This window comes from Triplophysa rosa, linkage group LG18 (assembly GCF_024868665.1).
Source record: "Triplophysa rosa linkage group LG18, Trosa_1v2, whole genome shotgun sequence".
Taxonomy (NCBI): Eukaryota; Metazoa; Chordata; class Actinopteri; order Cypriniformes; family Nemacheilidae; genus Triplophysa; species Triplophysa rosa.
The window spans coordinates 23,836,907-23,858,272 of record NC_079907.1 but is presented as its reverse complement, the minus strand read 5'-3'; the positions used below and the strand labels follow the sequence as shown (position 1 = coordinate 23,858,272).

At 39.9% G+C, this 21,366-nt stretch overlaps 2 protein-coding genes across 2 annotated transcripts in view; one reads left to right on the top strand and one right to left on the bottom strand.

Moving 5' to 3' along the window:
• Window positions 1–21,366, bottom strand: part of stat5b (signal transducer and activator of transcription 5b) — a 56,318-nt gene that overhangs the window by 30,878 nt on the left and 4,074 nt on the right. Inside the window, exons 2-3 of the mRNA XM_057357729.1 lie at window positions 5,236–5,371; window positions 5,005–5,161 (exon numbers count right to left, since the gene is read on the bottom strand). Of these exons, the coding sequence (XP_057213712.1) occupies window positions 5,005–5,161; window positions 5,236–5,363 (285 nt within the window). The 5' untranslated portion in view covers window positions 5,364–5,371. The remainder of the gene's footprint in view (window positions 1–5,004; window positions 5,162–5,235; window positions 5,372–21,366) is intronic.
• LOC130568794 (E3 SUMO-protein ligase ZBED1-like) lies at window positions 15,699–20,348 on the top strand. Its single transcript, XM_057357840.1, has 3 exons — window positions 15,699–16,654; window positions 16,991–17,835; window positions 20,310–20,348. The coding sequence occupies exons 1-3, from the start codon at window positions 16,183–16,185 to the stop codon at window positions 20,346–20,348; spliced, it is 1,356 nt and encodes a 451-aa protein (XP_057213823.1). The 5' UTR covers window positions 15,699–16,182.

Here is a 21,366-nt window from a genome sequence, read left to right as displayed (position 1 = left end):
GATCATCTGACTTCAACACTCATAACAGACAGCAAGATTAGACTCATTACTGACAAGCTGTCAGACAGATTGTGTCCTGTTTTAATGATCTAAGCGCATAGTCTAAACAGCATGGCGCAGGTGCACTTAAGGCGTGTCCAAATCCACTTTTGCTAGTTTAACAACGGGAAAAATGGTCTGCGCACACAGCGCGTGGTCTAAAAGGGTTGTACCTATTTTCTTAATGAGTAATCGGTATGTTTTGGGCAAAATGTGCAGTAAACCAGAGTCTCATCTTCCATTCCCTTTAAGACAGGGCTCTAGACTAACTTTTTGGACTGGCTGCACTGGTGCGCCTAACTTTTTTTCTTAGGTGCACCAGCACAAAAGTTAGGTGCACCCAAATTTTTGACCGCATCACATTTAACACCGCAGTTTTACCAGTTCACTTTTTTTTAAATCGCTGTCCATATAGGCAAAATTGACTTGTAAATGATTAACTAACAATTTGGTCAACATAAAGTTCTTTATTTGAAGCACAATTCTACAAGAAAGGTCACTTACTGAAAAAGTGTTGGTGCTTAAAGTGCTTCACTGAACTGAAATTTAAACTTAAAACATCTCAAGATAAATGGACCAGGGCTTGACATAACCTGGGAGGTTGATGGCTCCGTGTCAGAGCATTGCTTATGATTTTCAGACGGATCAGGCCTTAACTTAACATTATTCACGAAAAAGTTGTCAATCGTTCTTTTCATCTTCTCTCATCAGCGGCTACATACATTCTGTTTAACTGACGGGCCTATATGCTCCTCCCCTCTCTGTCTGACTGCAGCACACGCATTTTCACATGTACACACCAGAGGTTGCGCTAGACTTTTTTATTGTCCGTCATTTTGACTGACATGCTCGTAAAAACATCCGTCATAATCTATTATTACTAGGAGTGTAACGGTTCTCAGTAAATAATTGAACCGCACGGTTCTCCACCAATGGTTCGGCACACGGTCCAACGCGCTTGGACCGCGGCTCATGTTAAATCTGACGACGCATTTATAATATGGTTCGTTAAAAATTATAATGCATAAAACAGACTGACAAAGTTCAGCTAATGTATGTTTGTTTGTACACATTTAATACCTACAACAAATCAAATAACGTAGACAAATTTCAATAGGATTGACGTATGCTGTAATATGACCAGTCATTTATGCTGTCGTCACCCGGGTGTTGTGAGCACGCGAGTGCAGGTGAGACCTGAACAGCACATGTTGCTGTTTAAACTAAACTCATCCAAGCCTTGTCAATTTAAACATTTAAGTGCAAGATGATGCACAAGGAAACTCGCTTGCGCGCTGTGACAAGATCTGAAGCGCGCATAAGGAAAGTCTCAGACATGGCGCAAATATTGAGTTGTCTTTGAAGCGCTTAACCGGACAAATTCACACACGAAGTAGGTCAACATGCCCCTCTTGTCGAGTATCTTAACAAACATAGTAGGTTATGTCTTAAGTGAACGGACGAAACGGACGAAAAACAACGCATGTGTACAGTATCAGTGTACTGGATCCGTTTCATTCCTCTTAAAGCGACAGCAGCATATTCCTGCTGTCTGTTAAAAGTCAAGGAAATCACTCACTGCTTGTGACTCAATAGCTTCTGTAACTTCAATTATGATTCGTCTTTATTTAATTTGTACATATGCAATGTTGTTTTATTTGATTACTTTAATCCATTTCTACCTTAAAAGGTATACCGTATATACAGTATATTATTTCATTTTCTGCTTTGCTCTGTTGTTTTATTGGTGCTGTTACTTGTAGCTTGATTATTTGTTCTTATTTTTATTTGTCAGTAGTCCCTTTTCCCTGAACATAGCACAAATCGCCTCTAATTATTACCCGTCACTATGGTGCAAGGTGGCTTTACGTGGTAATTAGTATGTTCGTGACGTCATCACGCTGTACTTGCGTCTCGGAACTTGTTGTATTTTAATACAACTGAATGCCCAATAAAGCCGTTGTTGTTTATATTCATCTATATATTTAATGTTTTAATGTTTATGTTCATATGTGATTCGATCTGGGAAAACCTAACACACGGTGCAAATTTATATATTACTGTTTTTGATACCATATTCAAGCCCTTTCCAAATCAGTTTTTATTTTGCTCATACCTTGTGTATGTAACAAAAGTTATGGCTGAGGTCGGCTGAAGCGCTAGGATTTTCAGGAACGGAATTTGGAGGAAAACGGGTTTAAGTGATGAAAATAAAAGCACAACAGTCCAGTATCACAAGTAAAAGTCACTTTACAGTGGTAAAAGACTTACTCTAATAACAATTTAATAAAAAAAACATTTCCTAGTGTTGAAAGTCTATAAAAATACTGTACAAAACCGTTTGAATAAAACGAAAGTAAGGAAAATGGTGCATGGCACACTTAAAGAACGAGAGCTCTGCCATTATCACTACACAGGGAAACTAGCAAACATTACGGACAACAACTAATATGCAGTGATGCAAGTTTTACCTTGTTTATCATGTGCATAGTGTCTGGACTTTTGATCATCCCTTGTATGTTTTGCGATCGCCAGAGGTGGGTAGAGTAGCCAAAATCTTTACTCAAGTAAAAGTACAAGTAACTAGAGAAATTGTTACTCAAGTAAAAGTAAAAGTCACTATTTTAAAAATTACTTGAGTAAAAGTAAAAAAGTATGCAATGAAAAAACTACTCAAGTAGCTAGTTACTTAGTTACTTTGTATCTGATTATATAGGCCTACTACATAAAATTAATATTAACGCCAATATTTTAATATTACATTTTAATCAATATTTTTAATTATCATAAACAGATATCTTTGCAATATACTAGAGACTAAAGAATAGACAAATGCAGAAGAGACAAGCATTTCTGTAAATTTCATCTAGTCCTGATGTCAATGTAGTTTACACAACTTATTTAGAATAATAGACCATGTCAAACTAAAGCATGAACTAAACTCAGAGCATTTCCTAAGATGATCTAGAACATCTGCAGTGTTCTCTTAAATGAAATACACATTTTTGAACAAAGCTCATGTTTTCTCGTGTTGTGTCACGTGTGTGTTGTTAAACGCTCTTACTTGTAAATAAACAGTAAACAGTGAACCACACGCCCATCAACAAGTTTTCTTCCTTCTGTTCTTCAAATGTATATTTCTGCAAGCCCACGTCTCTGTGTCTGACAGGTAACGCGCATGTTGCTGTGTCTGACGAACAGGTCGCGCGGGTGCGCGCATATGGTGGGCATATATCATTGCTGGCAAACAATATGACACATTTGCAGTTTTGATTGTATAGATATAGATTAATATCCACTTCATCCAACGCTCTTTGTGTTCTGCGTGTTCTTAAGTTTCGCGCTACGAGGAGTGAGTAATCCTGCCTCAGATGATTCAGATCGTGCCGCTGCGAACTGAACAAATCATTTGAACTGATTCATTAGCCTATTCAAATGGTTTTGCCCATTGTTCAATTAATGCTTTCAAAAGAATCGACTCAAAAGAATCGATCACTCGGGAATGCGAAAAAGAGACGACAACCTTGAAATAAACAACGCGTTTTAAAAAGCATATTTTAAAATTAAGGAACGAAGGAACGTCACGCAATGCAAGTTATGTAACGAAGTAAAAGTACAGATTTTCTATTAGAAATTTACTCAAGTAAGAGTAAAAGTACACACTTTTAATTTTACTTAAAAAGTACATATTTTCCAAAATGTTACTCAAGTAAATGTAACGAAGTAAATGTAGCGCGTTACTACCCACCTCTGGCGATCGCGGTCCAGCTCGCATGAGCAGCTGACCGGGGAGCTCTGTCATCTCACGAAAACATTGTATGAAAAAACTTTGCATGCTGTAGTTTACACAGGACTGGCGGGAAATGTGCATTGATACTCCTTCATTCTTCATATTATGTGGTTTACTTTGATAGGTGTCCCAGCGCGACATCCGACGGGTTTTCCCAGATCGCATCACATATGTCTAGTCAGTAGGTGAAAACACGCATGTCCCTTCGCGAGCATATCACGCTCTAATGAAGGGAAACGGGGAGTTACAAATTGCCCTCATTGTAATCCGTCAAAATGACGGACGGACGGCCTTCAGATTTTTCCGTCACTGGTAAAAAAGAGAGAATTTTCATTTAACGCGACCTCTGGTACACACACGTACAGGAGATCTGGACCACGGCCAATCAGAGGGGGGTCCGCCCTTCACTATCTCTGATTGGTTTAGACCACGATATGGGCCTAATGTGTCTGTTGTTGAATCACAGGGAGACTTTCAGAGTCGCGGAGACTTTTTTTCTCGCTCGAACGGCTGGTCGCACCGGTGCGACTTCAGATTTTTTTTAGTCGCACCATTGAGAAATAAGGTCGCACTCTAGAGCCCTGCTTTAAGAGACAGCTACGCTCGCGCCATGGCGGATTTGCTATGTACATGATGGAAACGCTTTTGTAGCGAGGAAAATAGCACAGATTATTATTGCATACATAAAGATAATAATCTGACTTGTCCTGTAGATGGTCTGCTCACGCACTTTAACCTAGCGCACGAGCAAACCATCTACAGGACAAGTCAGATTTTTTTAGGTACACAATAATTACCTTTTATATTTTAGTCCTTTCATTTCTAATATTTGGCTTGTTTGTGTGCTGCTGCGCGTCCCTCCGTGTATACTAAGAGTGTACGCGCATTCTATAGGCGCATATTACTAACACGCTCTTTAAATAACCAAAAAAATACTGCGGCATTGACTTTAGACCAGGTATAGTTGGTCAATAGGGCAGTCTATTTCAGTGTCCTCAAAATAGCATGGGTGCACCCATGGCCGCAAATGCATTTGGTATTTAAACAACGTGGCGTATGGTGTGAAAATGATAACTGCGTTAGCCTGAAACTAGCAAAAAACACTTGAGTCGCGCCTGGCACCGCATTGCACCAGGTGTATGGCCCCTTGAGTTCAGTTACCATGGGTGTTGTACCTTCAGCTGTGAAGCATAATGACCCAGTTTGATCTTGAGCAGAAAGCCATCTTCTCCCATCTGATGTTCTGCCCTCCTCTGTAACTCCTGGATCAGACTATCCAACAGTCGCTTGGCTTTAAACTCATCTTGCTGGTTCTCCAGGTCTAAAGCGTCCCTGCAAAGCACAGTTTGTTTTGTGTCTCATGTCTCAGAGCAAATTTCAGAAGACAGCAGAGCATGAACACTTACCACGGCTGAGCTTCCAGCCACTGCGCCAGATAGTGCCGCACCTCGATGGGGAAATGCTGCCCGTACAAGGACTGCATCTGATGCAGGGCGTCCCCCTGTAACTGCTGAGCCTGAATCCACAACGCCATATCCAGCTCTAAACCCACAGAAAGAAGAGAGAGAGAGAGAGAGAGATGCATTTTTAGCGAGATCATCTTCCCATTAACTTTTGTTACGGTTTCAGCTGCCACAAAATAAACAAACATTATGCGGCCCAAACCTAACTTCCGGTAGACCTCTGCAAAGAATCTATATCTGTTGAGTAGTTGTAGCGACTTTCCATTGAAGTCAGAGATGAATCGTGTGCAGGGAGTGAGCAATAATTGATATACCTGTCAACATTTGGGTACCAAAATCCGGGAGACCCGCGATCGGGGAGGGGGGAATGGGGTTGTAGGCACCCCTCTGTTATAAATCTTTTAATTACTTTATATCTGACATAACATAATTTTCATGTGAAATTCTTAAATGTAAATTGGTATATTTATTCAGAATAATAAGACAGACTGTAATGCAGCTCACAGGGCCATGAATCCATGAAAGGTATATCTACAAGGTATCATTTAATTTAATTTAATATTTACATTTTGCCATAGATCTCAACGTCAGAAATTAAATACATCTAAATGCAGTTTAAAAAAGCACGAGCAGTTTGTCCCTTCACGTGTCCCATAGTTCGGTTGTTTTAACTTTGTTTATTAGTTAGCAGAAAGTTTATATATTTTATTTACATGAATGGATGTATTTACCAGTACTATATTACCTGTATTTATTCAAAGTTGTCTGCAGAACACAACACTCTTTTCATAATGCGTTTTTTTTTAAAGGCATAGAAAGTGTAACAACAACAGCTTATGTGGTGATAGGTAGGTAAAAGATAGGTTTCAGGCAGACTTCCAAAAATACTGTTACAGTAGACCAATAGCAAAAACAATACATTACAGACAGACATACTTTAAAAACGATGAAAATATTACTTCTGCAGATCCAGCACTAGCTGTAATGTAGACTCACTCTACTGCATCTACCTGTTGATGTGAGGAGCAAGCGTTAAATGGAAAACACGGAGTGGAATCTGCGGACCTTTACTGGTGTAATAAGAGAAAGTTTTTAGCAGTGAATCCTCTCTACTCCTCTTCGGCTACCGTTCCATTTCACCTACCTAAGGGCGCCTCAGCCTAGTGGCTCAATGACACGGAGCCATATCCTGTTCCTGCGAACGCGTTGCAGTTCCCGTTGGGCCGGGAGTTTAAAAGGAGAAATAACTGAAATACAGGAGTTTTACGGGAGAAATAACAAAATGGGAGGGTAGCAGCCTGGGAGATGGTAGTGAAAAACGGGAGACTCCCTGCCAAAACGAAGGTTGACAGCTAGGATAATTGACACAAAACAAAATAAACACAGTTATGTTCCAAAGGTCACGGTCACAAAACTGTGTGCTTCCCCCATACATGGAAACACCTGTTCCTCTAATTTAGCTGCACCCACTTATTCACTTATTTACAGTGCCACCTAATGGTGAACAACAAAATTACACAATATTGCCACATATGGTTCCTACAGTAGTTTGTTTTAAAGGTGTAGTGAACTAGGACCACAATTTTAACCCGAGCTTTTGTTATATAAGAGGGAATCGTATCATCCTGTAAGTGTCAGACCTGAAAACGCCCTTGTTACTGAAATAACAACTGTTATTGACACGAGGCTCAACGAACGGCAGGTCCTGGAATGCACCTATCTATGATAGGTTGAACACCGCCTCCACAGAAGAATATCAACGCCTACTTCTCGAGCCCCGCCCACTGGTTCGCGCATGACAGTACTGAACACAAGCTGCATGGAACCAGATAGAGCGAGTGTAAGCATCATGCCATTAAAGATCGCAAAATATTGTGCAGTGCCTGGTTGTGGAAGAACACAGTCGCTGCATAACCTTCCTTTGGATTCCGACAGTAGGAATGCGTGCTTGAAGTTCATTTTTAAAGACGTTGCAGCTCACGTGGGGAAAACATTGAGCGTTTGTTCGCTTCATTTCAATACGGATTCCTTGAACAAGTCTTTGCGGAGAGACTAAAATTAAAATGCAGTGCTGTGCCGTCCATATTGGATCCGATAGGAACAGAGGTGGACGAAGTACACAACTTCCTTACTTGAGTGAAAGTACAGATACTACTGGTCAAATATTACTCCACTACAAGTAAAAGTTGTAAAGACAGATTCTTACTTGAGTAAAAGTACAGAAGTACGTGCTTTTAAAAGTACTCAAGTATTAAAAGTATATTTCCTTTATGACAGTTGTGCATTGTTTTACTGTCGTATACCTTATGCTTCTGAAGCAACCTACTGAATACACCGAGTAGCTCACAGTATCAGTTGTATTAAAGGAGTAGTTCACTTCAAAATTTGCCCCCATTGACTTTCCATAGTAAATTTTATTCCTACTTTGGAAAGTCAATGGGGGCCAATTTTGCAGTGAGCAACTCCTTTAAGAGCTTCATATGTTTAGCACATATGTGTTTAGTTTAGATATAATCCTGTATGATCATTTAGCCTAATTATCCTCATTAGCCCCCTAGGCCTATATGTATTTATGAGCAGTGTTCTTTTATTTTGTATATTCCCTTTACCAGTTTTAGCAGCAATTTACCAGTAAGTAGTAAGGTTCTTGTAAATAGTCAAGTGTAGAAGCCATGTGTTTGTTGGATTTATTACCATTTGTATTACCATAATTTAACTACAAACATACTGTAAACTATAGCTAGTATAATGAACTATGTTCATTATATGTTTAGTTGCTGTGGTTTTACTAAAGATTATTAATTGGAGTATGGTTCCTATATATAGAAAATGGTAAATTTGTGGATACTGTGGTTTTACTGCAAATACCATCCCTGCTGAAAAAAACAATGAATTTTTTAATTAGAATGAGATTTTTGAATTAAATTCCTCTTTGTAGTGTGTTTTGGGTTTTATTCCAATAGGATTTACCATCCCATCAATAGAATCCATCACATACAAGTAGACAACAAGTATCCATAGTACAATTCCCATTATAACCATTAAATCCATTACATTTTATGTTGTATTTTGGGCAGGGTTCTATTGTTTTTATTTCAACAGGAATACTTCAACTATAGTTACTTCAGTAAAAACATCATTCATTTTCCAAATCGCTTTAAATGATACAGCAGCAGATCAGAAGTTAACACGCACGTGTAGCTCAAGGTGTATGTGATGCTTATTTACCGTTTAGCCGTTATGCCGATCATTTTCATGACAATGTTTCTACGATCTTTGACTGATCGTAACCCACAGATGATTACACCACACTTTAACATGTGCCTTTTTCGTCTTTTAATGTTCTATTTGCCTTTTTAGAGCGCTATCAACGGTGTAGCAGCGCCTACGTTTACATTAGTTTAGCGGGGAAGATCCCAGAGTTGCCAGATTTCCGTTAAAAAACTGCCAAATGGCCATTCAAAGCTTGCCGGAAAACGGCGAGCATAGAAAAACTGAAATACTTGGCAACTAGGGATGGGCGATATGGCCCTAAAACTTTATCACGATAATTCCTGGTATTTCTTGCGATAACGATAAAAATGACGATATATCCATAATGTCATCCACCGCTGTTTTTTGCGTCAAGTGATAGTAGCTGCATGTAGTCTAGACCCTCAGAAAAACAAATATTATCAAAAAGTAAAACTTACCCCAAATCAAACAGCTCCTAAAATATACCTACAGTTTTTTGTAAATATAAAATGTAATAGTGAGATTCGACTTCAAAAGGTTGTAGTAAAGAAAAGTTAAATGAACTAAAGCTCAATAAACACATCATGTCATACCTAAAACTGTATATATTCTATTGTTGGGTGGAAACAATCGATCGCATCACGCTGTCAATCACTCTCTCTTGAACTGTGTGAACCTTCTCTTCTCACAGCAACATACACTGAATCTGTCTATGACTCGCGCTACAGAAAGAGAACAGAAAAATGCGGGTAAAAGAAATCTAATTAAATAATCCATGCTTTTATACGCTCATAAACGTATTTAAAATAACGTAATACAAACTCGCATTGTACTGTATGTAAACAGGCAGCAGTGCTGTGCGCGCTGTGTCGCTATGAAAGCACATGTGGGCGCGAGCTGCGCACGGGACGCTCCGTTCATCCTGTATATAACAAGCAAGAAATCATACTAAACTACGCGCGCGCACATAACATCTAACGAATGTTTAAATAAATACTTTTAGCCAAACTAAATGTTGTGGTGTAACGCATTATGACTATCAACGAATACTTAACAAACGAATTAAATAAAACGAAAGTGAAACTAAACATTAACTCGGACGCATCTACAGTGCCAACCTAAACGAGATTTAGAGCTTTAGTGCAAACTCTTTCTCAGCTTCACGTCCGCCCTCCGCTATACCCGTTTTCACTTCACATGTGAGCTGTGAATGGGTCTCACAAAGATATCTACAAAGAGAGGGGATGACGTCATCAACTAGAATTTATCGTTTATATCGCGGGAAGACTAATTCCTATCGTGTGGGGAATTTCTACCGGTATATCGCAAACGATATAATATCGCCCATCCCTATTGGCAACAGTAAAAGGTCCTGGCAGATCGCAAGCCAGATAAATTGCGCACACAGGAAACCCCGCTGCATAGAAAGCATTTTCTACTTTTGGACCTTTTTATAAATGTAGTGGAGTAAAAAGTATAATATTTGTCTTTCAAATGTAGTGAAGTTAAAGTACAAGTACTCAGAAAAAATAATACTCAAGTAAAGTACAGATACTCAAAAAGTGTACTTAAGTACAGTACTCAGGTAGATTTACTTCGTTATTGTCCACCTCTGGATAGGAATGGCGCAGCAATCTTATGTGAGTAAAATATATTTGTACTATGCCTCACTACTGCTTTGTTAGAGATCGGTTGATATGCCCTGATAGTATTACCTGGGGACCTCTAGTCATTTGTAATAATTGTAATCGGCATCTCTGTGATTTGGCGGGCTCATATATCATTTTTCAAGGTTTTATCCACCGTTTGCGAATAATGGAGGCTGTTTTGAAGTGTTTTGATATTATTTCTGGTGCTGGGTCATATCCATATCTGCCAACACTGTCGTTTTGGCCGGGAGTCTTCCGTTTGTTTATTTATCATGAAAACTATAACATTTGAGACCCGCGATCGCGGTGATCTTCTGTCCGGTTTGCGGGTCTTAAATGCTGACAGGTACGGTCATACATCACTAAACACCATACAACTATAGGCCATACAAACTATACACAAAGTCTTGCCATCACATCCGGGAAATAAGTCCGTAAATTTGAGTAAAATCACGTTACGTAACGTTACATGTCTAAACAAATTCACAGAAGGCTCCAACTAAGTCAACTACGCAAGCTGCTATCCAATCATAGCAGTGGGCGTTTACTTCCAAGTCTTCTATGCGGCCCGCTCTTAAAAACCGAGCGTTTCTCCAGCCGGCCTCAAAGCCAGGGTAGAAAATAGCCTATTACTAGTGGTGTAACGGTTCTCGGTAAAAAATTGAACCGCAGGGTTCTCCACCAACGGTTCGGCACGCGGTACAAAGCGGCTCATCTTAAATCTGATGACGCATTTATAATTTATAATGACAAAGTTCAGCTAATGTATGTTTGTTGATGGATACACATTTAATACCTACAACAAATCAAATAACGTAGACAAATTTCAATAGGATTGACGTATGCTGTACAGTCATTTATGCTTTCATCACCCGGGTGTTGTGAGCGCGCGAGTGCAGGTGAGACCTGTATAGCACATGTTGCTGTTACTACACTCATTCAAGCCTTGCCAATTTAAACATTTATGTGCAAGATGATGCACAATAAAACTCGCTTGCGCGCTGTGAGAAGATCCGAAGTGCGCACAAGGAAAGTCTCAGACATGGCGCAAATATGGAGTTGTCTTTGAAGCGCTTAAACGGACAAATTCACACACGAAGTAGGTCAACATGCCCCTCTTGTCGAGTATCTTAACAAACATAGTAGGTTATGCCTTAAGTGAACGGATGAAACAGACGAAAAACAACGCATGTGTACAGTATCAGTGTACTGGATCCGTTTCATTCCTCTTAAAGCGACAGCAGCATATTCCTGCTGTCTGTTAAAAGTCAAGGAAATCACTCACTGCTTGTGACTCAATAGCTTCTGTAACTTCAATTATGATTCATCTTTATTTCATTTGTACATATGCAATGTTATGTTTTATTTGATTACTTTAATTAGGGATGCACCGATACCAGTATCGGCCCAATACCAAGCTCATGTACTCGCACTCGTAATGACACACCGATACCAAAGACCGATACCTCACGTGACATACATAGAGCCCTATGATTTCCGCAATGCGGAAAACACAGACGGAATAGAGGAATCCAGGCATAAAAACAGAATTTGCTGTACAACACGGAATGACACGGAATCTGGCAAATGTATTATTTCCTAACAAGAAATTAGCACTGAACCGCTAACAGCTAACGAAATATTCAGATACTGCTTAAATATGTATTCTGGTCGGAGCCAGGTGGTCGAGTGGTTCATGCTCCGACATATGGCGCCGGTACGTCCCGGGCGACCCGAGTTCGAATCCCGGCTCGTGGTCCTTTCCCGACCCTACCCCCCCCCTCTCTCATCCACTTCACTTCCTGTCCTCTCTGGAGAATCTCTGTCTGTCAAATAAAAAGGCAAAAACGCCAAAAATAAATCTTAAAAAAAATATATGTATTCTGCTTGTTTTGCGTGACTGTGTGTGAAAGAGTGGTGCGGTTGCATGTACTGAACCTGAACGCATTGTGCTTGTGAAGCTTTCAGCGCCAGCGTTTCACTGCACGAGGACACGAACACATAACAAACACCATTTGCGGTGATCCATCAAAATAAAAGTTCGGTTAACTTAATTTAAAAATAGTACTTAAATTTAAGTAGACCTAAAAACAAAAGAAAAAAAAATGTACCAGTAAGATACTGGTTTATTAACATAATTGTACCTTATACAGGCATCGGTTATAGGTATCGGTATCAGTGAGTACCAGAAAAAGTATCGGTATTCATACTCGGTCTTTAAAAAATGGTATCGGTGCATCCCTAACTTTAATCCATTTCTACCTTAAAAGGTATACAGTATATACAGTATCTTATTTCATTTTCTGCTTTGCTCTGTTGTTTTATTGGTGCTGTTACTTGTAGCTTGATTATTTGTTCTTATTTTTATTTGTCAGTAGTCCCTTTTCCCTGAACATAGCACAAATCGAACCGAACCGAAACCGTGACCCTAAAACCGTGACAAAAACCGAACCGTGAGTAATTTTGAACCGTTACACCCCTACCTATTACTTATTGATTTTGATGTTTTCAAATGTAAAAACCACGCGAACGTCATAAGTAGACATCAGACAATAGTATGAAACAATAAAAACGGCCAGTTCACTGCACCTTTAATGTAATTTTATACAAGTAATATAAAATAAACAAAGGAGGCGCTCGCGAGCAGACTTCTGAATGGGACACCCTACGGACTCGTAAACTTGGCAAGCACGTGCAATTTAAGTCCACGAGACCGCAAGTCCACACGAAGTGCGCCATTTGGGACAGGGCCTTAGCGTTGCATTTCTTCCAATTTATTGCAATGGCAGTGGTGCACCTTATATATAATCTTTTGCCTTTCCCATTGAGCGCTATTGTTTGCAGTGTTAAACACGCACCGCACATTTGTCTGTTTACTTCCATTACAGAAATCGCAAGTTTGCTTAAATACTCTGATGCTCAAAACCTCTTCAAGAAGCCTATTTTACGGGCATGTTGATGAACAGTAGCTAAACCAAGAACTTCTGTGAGCTGCCAGTGTTAACCTTTACATTTATTCAATACACCAGGAATTTGTAAAAGTTGATTATTGCTTAAAGATAATAAAGCAAGTCAAGTAAATTTAAGATAAGTGCAATAAAATAGTTTTTTTCCTTCTTAACTTTTTACTGTTCCTGTCACATAAGCAAAGAATAATGAACAAACCCTTTAATGTGCCAAGCCATCACAACAGAACCGAACCGAAAACCGTGGGGGGAAAAAACCGAGGTACGTATTGAACATATTGAGCTGTATTGTTGCATCCCTACTAAATATCAAACTAAAAACTTGAAATACTCCAAGACACTCGTATAGTAAAGATAAAAAGCACTTAATTAACCGGGCTACATCATTAAACATGTTTAAAGTGTAGATCTATCCGTTTTGGCTACACAGCCTTATTCAAGTCTAAGCACGTGTATGGCATAATTTGTTCTCAAACACACTGCCTCCTTTTCCCCACCAACTAAACTAAATGTATTACATCTGTCACGATTAGATTCTGCAATGATCAATACAAGTAAATCAGAATCAGAATCAGAATCAGAATCAGAAGAGCTTTATTGCCAAGTGTGCTTGCACACACAAGGAATTTTCTTTGGTGTTGGAAGCTTCTAGTACAGACATTCAACACAATGACAATACAATATAATACGATTTACAGTCTAAAAGATTCTAAATTGTGCATATATAAAATAAAGACTATTTTACAGAAAATGGGGGATAATAACATATAAGAGACATTGTACAGGGTAGTATATAGTAGAATAAACACATTAACAGATTGTATGTACACTTGTGCAAATGGATAATTTAGTAAGTAGAGGTAGTGTTATATACATGTATACATAAGATGTAGATATAATAAGGCACTATAGTGCACACTATAGGAGTAGTGGAAGTGGAATATTGCTCTTAAGGAGCAGTTATCTGTTTAGGAGGGAGATTGCCTGGGGGAAGAAGCTGCTTCTGTGTCTGGAAGTCCTGGTGTTTGGTGCTCTAAAGCGCCGGCCAGAGGGCAGCAGATCAAAGAGTTTGTGTGCTGGGTGTGTGGAGTCAATGATGATTTTTCTTGCCCTGTTTTTCACTCTGGAATCGTACAGGTCCTGAAGTGTGGGCAGAGGAGCACCAATAATTTTCTCAGCACTACGAACTGTCCGTTGTAGTCTTCGTAGGTCTGATTTGGTGGCCGAGCCATACCAAACAGTAATTGAAGTGCACAGAACAGATTCGATGACCACTGAGTAGAACTGGGTCAGTAGCTCCTGTGGTAGGTTGAACTTCCTCAATTGACGGAGGAAGTATAACCTCTGCTGGGCCTTCTTTACAATGGAGTCTATGTGGGACTCCCACTTCAGGTCCTGAGAGATGGTGGAGCCCAGGAACCTGAATGACTCCACAGTATCCACAGTGCTGTCCAGGATGGTGAGGGGAGGAAGTGATGGAGGGTTCCTTCTGAAATCCACCATCATCTCCATTGTCTTGAATGCATTCAGCTCTAGGTTGTTTTGACTACACCAGGCAGCCAGCTGAGCAACCTCCTTTCTGTAGGCAGATTCATCACCATCTTGAATAAGGCCAATGACTGTGGTGTCATCTGCAAACTTCAGGAGTTTCAATCAATAAATCAAAATATTCAAAATCAATAGCAAATGCATATAGTTCCGTTCTATTTTATTATAAATGTGTGGCTGGTACAGTTACCCTCAGTGGTCAATATATCTTATTCTCCTTTTCCATCTCTCCAGGCCTTTTCTGCTCACAGGTTATCAGAGATTATACTGCATAGTGCGTACCCTCTCGCTTTGTTGCAATCAATTTTTGTAAAATAACTTATATTTGTGTTTTTCAAACAGGGTAGTGTCAGTTTAAAATGAACCAGGCTCGTTCATTAATAATAATTGACAATAAATAACATTGATGATCATGAATAAAGTAATAATATTGGGCTTATTTGTTTTGCAAGAGTTGGCAACACTGCTGTTAACTGTTCCAAAGTCAAAATTAAATCCAGGGGTGATCAAGCTTTTGCGGTTGCCGCACCTAAACTCTGGAACAGTTTACCTATCCACATTAGAACTGCACAAGCTTTATACACTTTTAAATTAAAGTTAAAAACGTTCCCGCCCAATTGGGCTTCTTTTGAACAGGTTAGACCGGAGAAAAATGCATTTGGGCTGCTTATGAAATTAAAAACCCGCCCAAGCAGCTGGCCTTTTATTTGCTTTTATTTAGTCACGTTATGTCAAAACGTTAAAAAATAATGTGTAGTGCAGTCATAAACACATTATTCCTTAACACAGCCCTTATTGGTTCAGTTTAACCAATCAGGTCTGGAATAGGGAGACCTGTCAATCATTCTGCCGTTGAGATGTGATGACTCGTGAGTGAGGGGGTTTTGGCCCGATAAAGGACCAGAGTAACTCAAATCTCACAACATGGATTACACATGTGGTGACAGACGACTCGAAGACTTTGTAAATATAACTATAACTGAATTCAGAGCACAGTTAAATGATTTAATAATAATCCAACTGAATATAGGATTATTATACTACTTCTGTTCATCCTCGGCACACCTTTAAACTGTACACACTGTGCCCTGGCATACTCATCCTTGACAGCTGCTGGACTTATTATACAGTATGTTCTGCAATACTTCACGAAAGACAAAAAGAAACGCAATACTTCACGAAAGACAAAAAGAAACGCAACGTCAGTAATATGGAAATATTTTGGCTACAGAAAGGATGATGTTGACCAAGAACAGGTACTCTGTCGGCAGTGTCTTGCAGTTGTTGCAACAAAACATGGAAACACGACTAATTTGTTTGATCATTTAAGTCTGCACCACAAACCTCTGTATGACAAGTGCAAGGCCAGATCCGATTGCCGTCCAAAGCAAAAAACCATTTCAGACGCGTTTTCCAGTGTTACACCCTATGAGAAGAGTTCCAAGCGGCAAAAAGATATCACGGATGCAATAACATTTCACCTCGCGAAAGACATGGTACCAGTTAACACGGTTAACAAACAGGGTTTTAAAAACATGATCCGGTCACTTGACAAGCGTTATGTTATACCATCACGCACCTATTTTTCTCAAGTTGCCATCCCAGAGCTGTACGAGAAATGCAAGTTACAAGTGAAAACTGAGCTATCGCAAGTTACATATTACGCAGCAACAACGGACCTGTGGTCCAGCCGAACAACGGAGCCCTACATAAGACTGACCATACACTTTATTAATGAGGACTTCCAGCTGAAAAGCCGCTGTTTACAAACAGCATTTTCCCCAGAGGATCATACAAGCGAGAACATCGCAACGGGGATGAGAGAAGCACTGTCTGCGTGGGGTCTGGATGAGAGACGCCTCGTCTGTATAACAACAGACAATGCGGCGAACATGGTGAAGGCCGCTGCACTCAACAAGTGGACGAGGCTGCAGTGCTTTGGCCACAGACTCCATCTAGCAATCGGTAAGTTATGTCCATGCATTTTACTGCTGTTGCTATTGCTATGGCATGACCTGACTGAAATAATAATCATTTTAATAATAAGTTAAATCAACAACTTATCATAAATGTTTGTTTTGTAAGCAGTTTATTAAGGCAAACTTTTGTATTTACAAAAACAAATGGCATTTATTTGGGGTTTGATGAGGTAAAGGAGTTATAATTCACAAATTATATTATTTGATGAAGAGCTATAATATAACCCATTCATTTTCAATACAATAAGAGTTATATGAGCAATTTGTTTTTCATCATTAAATGTAAAAATCTTTGTGATTTTGTTTTTATTTTTCCCCTTAGAAAATGCAGTGAAAAAGGATGGACGCATTGACCGTGCTACAGGTATCTGCAAGAAGCTGGTGGGTCACTTTTCTCACAGCTGGAAGGCCAGAAGTGCTCTTGAAAAAGTCCAGAAGGAGCTTAATTTACCAGCACATTCCCTCATATCAGAATGCCAAAAAAGATGGGGTTCCAGACAAATGATGATCAGCAGGGTTTTAGAGCAGCAGAAGGCTTTAACTCAGGTCCTGTCTGAGGACAAGAAGGCACGGCATCTGATTCCAACCTGGCAAGATATAGATGTCCTGGAATCTGTCAGCAAGACACTTGGGCCACTGCTGGACTTCACAGATGCACTCTCAGGAGAAGATTATGTTAGTGTCTCCTATGTGAAGCCAGTTCTTCACCTCTTTAACACTTCAATGCTGCTAATGCAAGAGGAAGACACAGACCTGACTAAGAGCCTGAAGAAGGAGATACTGTGCTACATCAATGAGAAATATAAAGATGATGCTACTCAGGAGCTGCTAGATGTGGCTTCTTGTTTGGACCCCCGGTTCAAGTTGGACTTCATCAGTGCAGACAACAAGCCGAGAGTGAAGGTCAGAGTTGCATCAGAGATGATGGAATGCCAGGAGGAGACAGCAAGCTGCAGCATTGAGGTTGAGCCCGAAGTTGCTGAAACATCCCACGCAAAAAAAGCCAAGAAGTCCCTGGGAAGTTTCTTTAAACTGAGCAGGTCTGCAGCAAAGGGTGATTCCTCTGTGACTCTTAAGGATGCTGTGGAAGCAGAATTAGGCAACTACCTGCTAACACCTTCTATAGACAAAGAGCATGATCCACTTGCATGGTGGAAAACACACAGAGTAAGCTTTCCACATCTCGCCAAGCTTGCTCGCAGATATCTTTCTATCCCCGCTACAAGTTCCCCATCAGAGAGGCTTTTTAGTGCAAGTGGCAACATAATAACATGCCAACGTTCGAGTCTCAAGCCTGCAATGGTGAATAGACTTGTATTCTGTCATGGCTCTGCTTCATTTAGTCATGTTTTTCTTGGTCCTGTAGCAGAGCCATGACAAAGCCTTTGGTTATGTGTGGAGAGAAAAATATTATTGTCCTTTTGACAATAATATACGTTCTCTCCAGTGTCTCGTCATTGGCCTTGCCCCTCTCGTTTCCTTGTTATCTTTCCCTGAGTGTTTTATTACCCACACCTGCCCTGTGTCATTATCCCTCGTTTGTCTTACCCTTTAAATAGTCCTCATGTTTCATTGTCTTGTGTTCGTGGATTGCGTTTTGTACTGTGTATGCATGTGTACCGTGTACCTCGTTCGTGTGCTCCTTGTCTCGTAAGTCCTGCTGTTTTTGCCCCCTCGTGGGAAGTACTTTTGTTTCTGTTTTTATATTTAGTTCGGTCTTCGTTACTCCATTGTGGGTTTTTGTTTTGTGTTTATTTGTTATTAATAAATATCTGTGTTTAACCCCGTCACCACCGTCTGCCTGCATTTGGGTTCATTCCTGCTTTTCCTGACATATTCTTGGCCAAAAACCTCTAATCTTGAGTGAGCAAATTGATGCATACAGTAGCTTAAATCAAAGCTTAAGTCAAAATGGTATGTTTGAACATTTATATTTACTATATGCAACAGTTGTAAGAAAGAAAACAGATTTTTTTAGTTGTTGAAAAGTTTCATTTAATCTTTATTTGGTTTAGTGGCCAGTGACCAACACTTGTTTTATTTTAGCACTGTTGCAAAGAAAAGTCTGCAGAGCAAAATAGTTCTCTTGATAAATATTATTCAACAAGTTAAATGTTGTTAGTTATTATAAGTTAAGCTTGACTTTGTTTTATAACAAATACTTTTTTTTAAACCACTCAGGGGTTGGTGTTTACCATAATCACATTTTTCTAATTTTATGACAAGATGTTTACTACTGTTTTCAAAAAGAGGTTTGTAATTGTTGAATAAAATGTTAAATTACTTATTTTGTCATTCATGTTATTTCCATAGTGTGATAATGAAGTGTCCAAGGGTCCTCCTGCATTTCTACACATCGCAATATACACTCACCTAAAGGATTATTAGGAACACCTGTTCAATTTCTCATTAATGCAATTATCTAATCAACCAATCACATGGCAGTTGCTTCAATGCATTTAGGGGTGTGGTCCTGGTCAAGACAATCTCCTGAACTCCAAACTGAATGTCAGAATGGGAAAGAAAGGTGATTTAAGCAATTTTGAGCGTGGCATGGTTGTTGGTGCCAGACGGGCCGGTCTGAGTATTTCACAATCTGCTCAGTTACTGGGATTTTCACGCACAACCATTTCTAGGGTTTACAAAGAATGGTGTGAAAAGGGAAAAACATCCAGTATGCGGCAGTCCTGTGGGCGAAAATGCCTTGTTGATGCTAGAGGTCAGAGGAGAATGGGCCGACTGATTCAAGCTGATAGAAGAGCAACTTTGACTGAAATAACCACTCGTTACAACCGAGGTATGCAGCAAAGCATTTGTGAAGCCACAACACGCACAACCTTGAGGCAGATGGGCTACAACAGCAGAAGACCCCACCGGGTACCACTCATCTCCACTACAAATAGGAAAAAGAGGCTACAATTTGCACGAGCTCACCAAAATTGGACAGTTGAAGACTGGAAAAATGTTGCCTGGTCTGATGAGTCTCGATTTCTGTTGAGACATTCAAATGGTAGAGTCAGAATTTGGCGTAAACAGAATGAGAACATGGATCCATCATGCCTTGTTACCACTGTGCAGGCTGGTGGTGGTGGTGTAATGGTGTGGGGGATGTTTTCTTGGCACACTTTAGGCCCCTTAGTGCCAATTGGGCATCGTTTAAATGCCACGGCCTACCTGAGCATTGTTTCTGACCATGTCCATCCCTTTATGACCACCATGTACCCATCCTCTAATGGCTACTTCCAGCAGGATAATGCACCATGTCACAAAGCTCGAATCATTTCAAATTGGTTTCTTGAACATGACAATGAGTTCACTGTACTAGAATGGCCCCCACAGTCACCAGATCTCAACCCGATAGAACATCTTTGGGATGTGGTGGAACGGGAGCTTCGTGCCCTGGATGTGCATCCCACAAATCTCCATCAACTGCAAGATGCTATCCTATCAATATGGGCCAACATTTCTAAAGAATGCTTTCAGCACCTTGTTGAATCAATGCCACGTAGAATTAAGGCAGTTCTGAAGGCGAAAGGGGGTCAAACACCGTATTAGTATGGTGTTCCTAATAATCCTTTAGGTGAGTGTATATCGCAAAAAACAAAAACATCGCAATGTCTGTTTTTTCCAATATCGGTCAGCCCTACCGTGATGTGTGCATGAAGTTCATGAACGAGTGAAAAATGCCTGCACGTGTTGCTTTCCAATTAATTATAGTGGGCACTTTTTGCCACATAAACACATAGTGATGCATGTGTTTTTTGAGGGTTAAAGTTATTGGTTAATTTCTTGATTGCCACTTTGAAGTGGTTTCTGTACATATTAAAGGGGTCATATGGCACGAATACATGTTTTTCTGTGTCTTTGGTGTGTTATAAGTTGCCCATGCATGTATTAGACACGCAAAATTGCAGAAATTAAAGTGTGGGAACAGAAGATGCATTCTATCTAAAAGCGAATGCTCACCCAGACCTACCTGAAACGCCTCATGTAGCCACACCCCCACAAATCTACGTCAGTTGGTGGTCTGATTTGACAAAGACCGCCCAAATGTATACGCAAGTAAGGTGGGCGTACCTGTCAGTACAATTGAAGAGGAACCTGATGTTCCAAATATGGTAAGAGGCGTTACATTTCCCTCACACGCTTGCAGTATTCCACCAATCACTACGCACTGGTGAAATGGCCAATCATAGCACACCTCGCTTTTCAGAGCCATGAGCTTTGTTAAACATCTGCGCATTTCAGAGAGACTGAGCAAAGAGGAGATACAAACATGTATGGTATGTGGAAAATACAGCGTTTTTGAACCTTAAATCCTGTTTACACATTGCATCACATCTAAAACAAACCATAATATTAGTTTTAGCCTTGTCATATCACCCCTTTAACGTTAGTCATATTTTCTAACTCTCCTTAATGCATTTGCTATGTTTGATCTGTTTTCCTGGTTTTTATTATATTTTGTCATCTTGCCATACTTCGTTTTCAGGAGATAAAATGGTCATTATTATCATCGATTGACTAAATTTCTATCACATTATTTTGGTAGTTAAAATTTGGCCTGGTTTTTGTTGGAGTGGGCGGGTTTTAGTGAGCCTTTGGGCTGGAAATTGTCCACCCAATCTGGCAACACTGCCCACCAGCTACTGTTGTCGTGCCTAACGGCCTAATTAGTATTAAACAGGGGCGGATTTA

Bases quoted from the DNA above. Each gene is read 5' to 3' on its own strand.
- LOC130568794 (XM_057357840.1), top strand. From the start codon at position 16,183: ATGGTACCAGTTAACACGGTTAACAAACAGGGTTTTAAAAACATGATC. The intron at 16,655-16,990 runs GTAAGTTATGTC...TTTTCCCCTTAG, and splicing joins CAGACTCCATCTAGCAATCG to AAAATGCAGTGAAAAAGGAT. The intron at 17,836-20,309 runs GTAAGCTTTCCA...AATATCGGTCAG, and splicing joins CATGGTGGAAAACACACAGA to CCCTACCGTGATGTGTGCAT.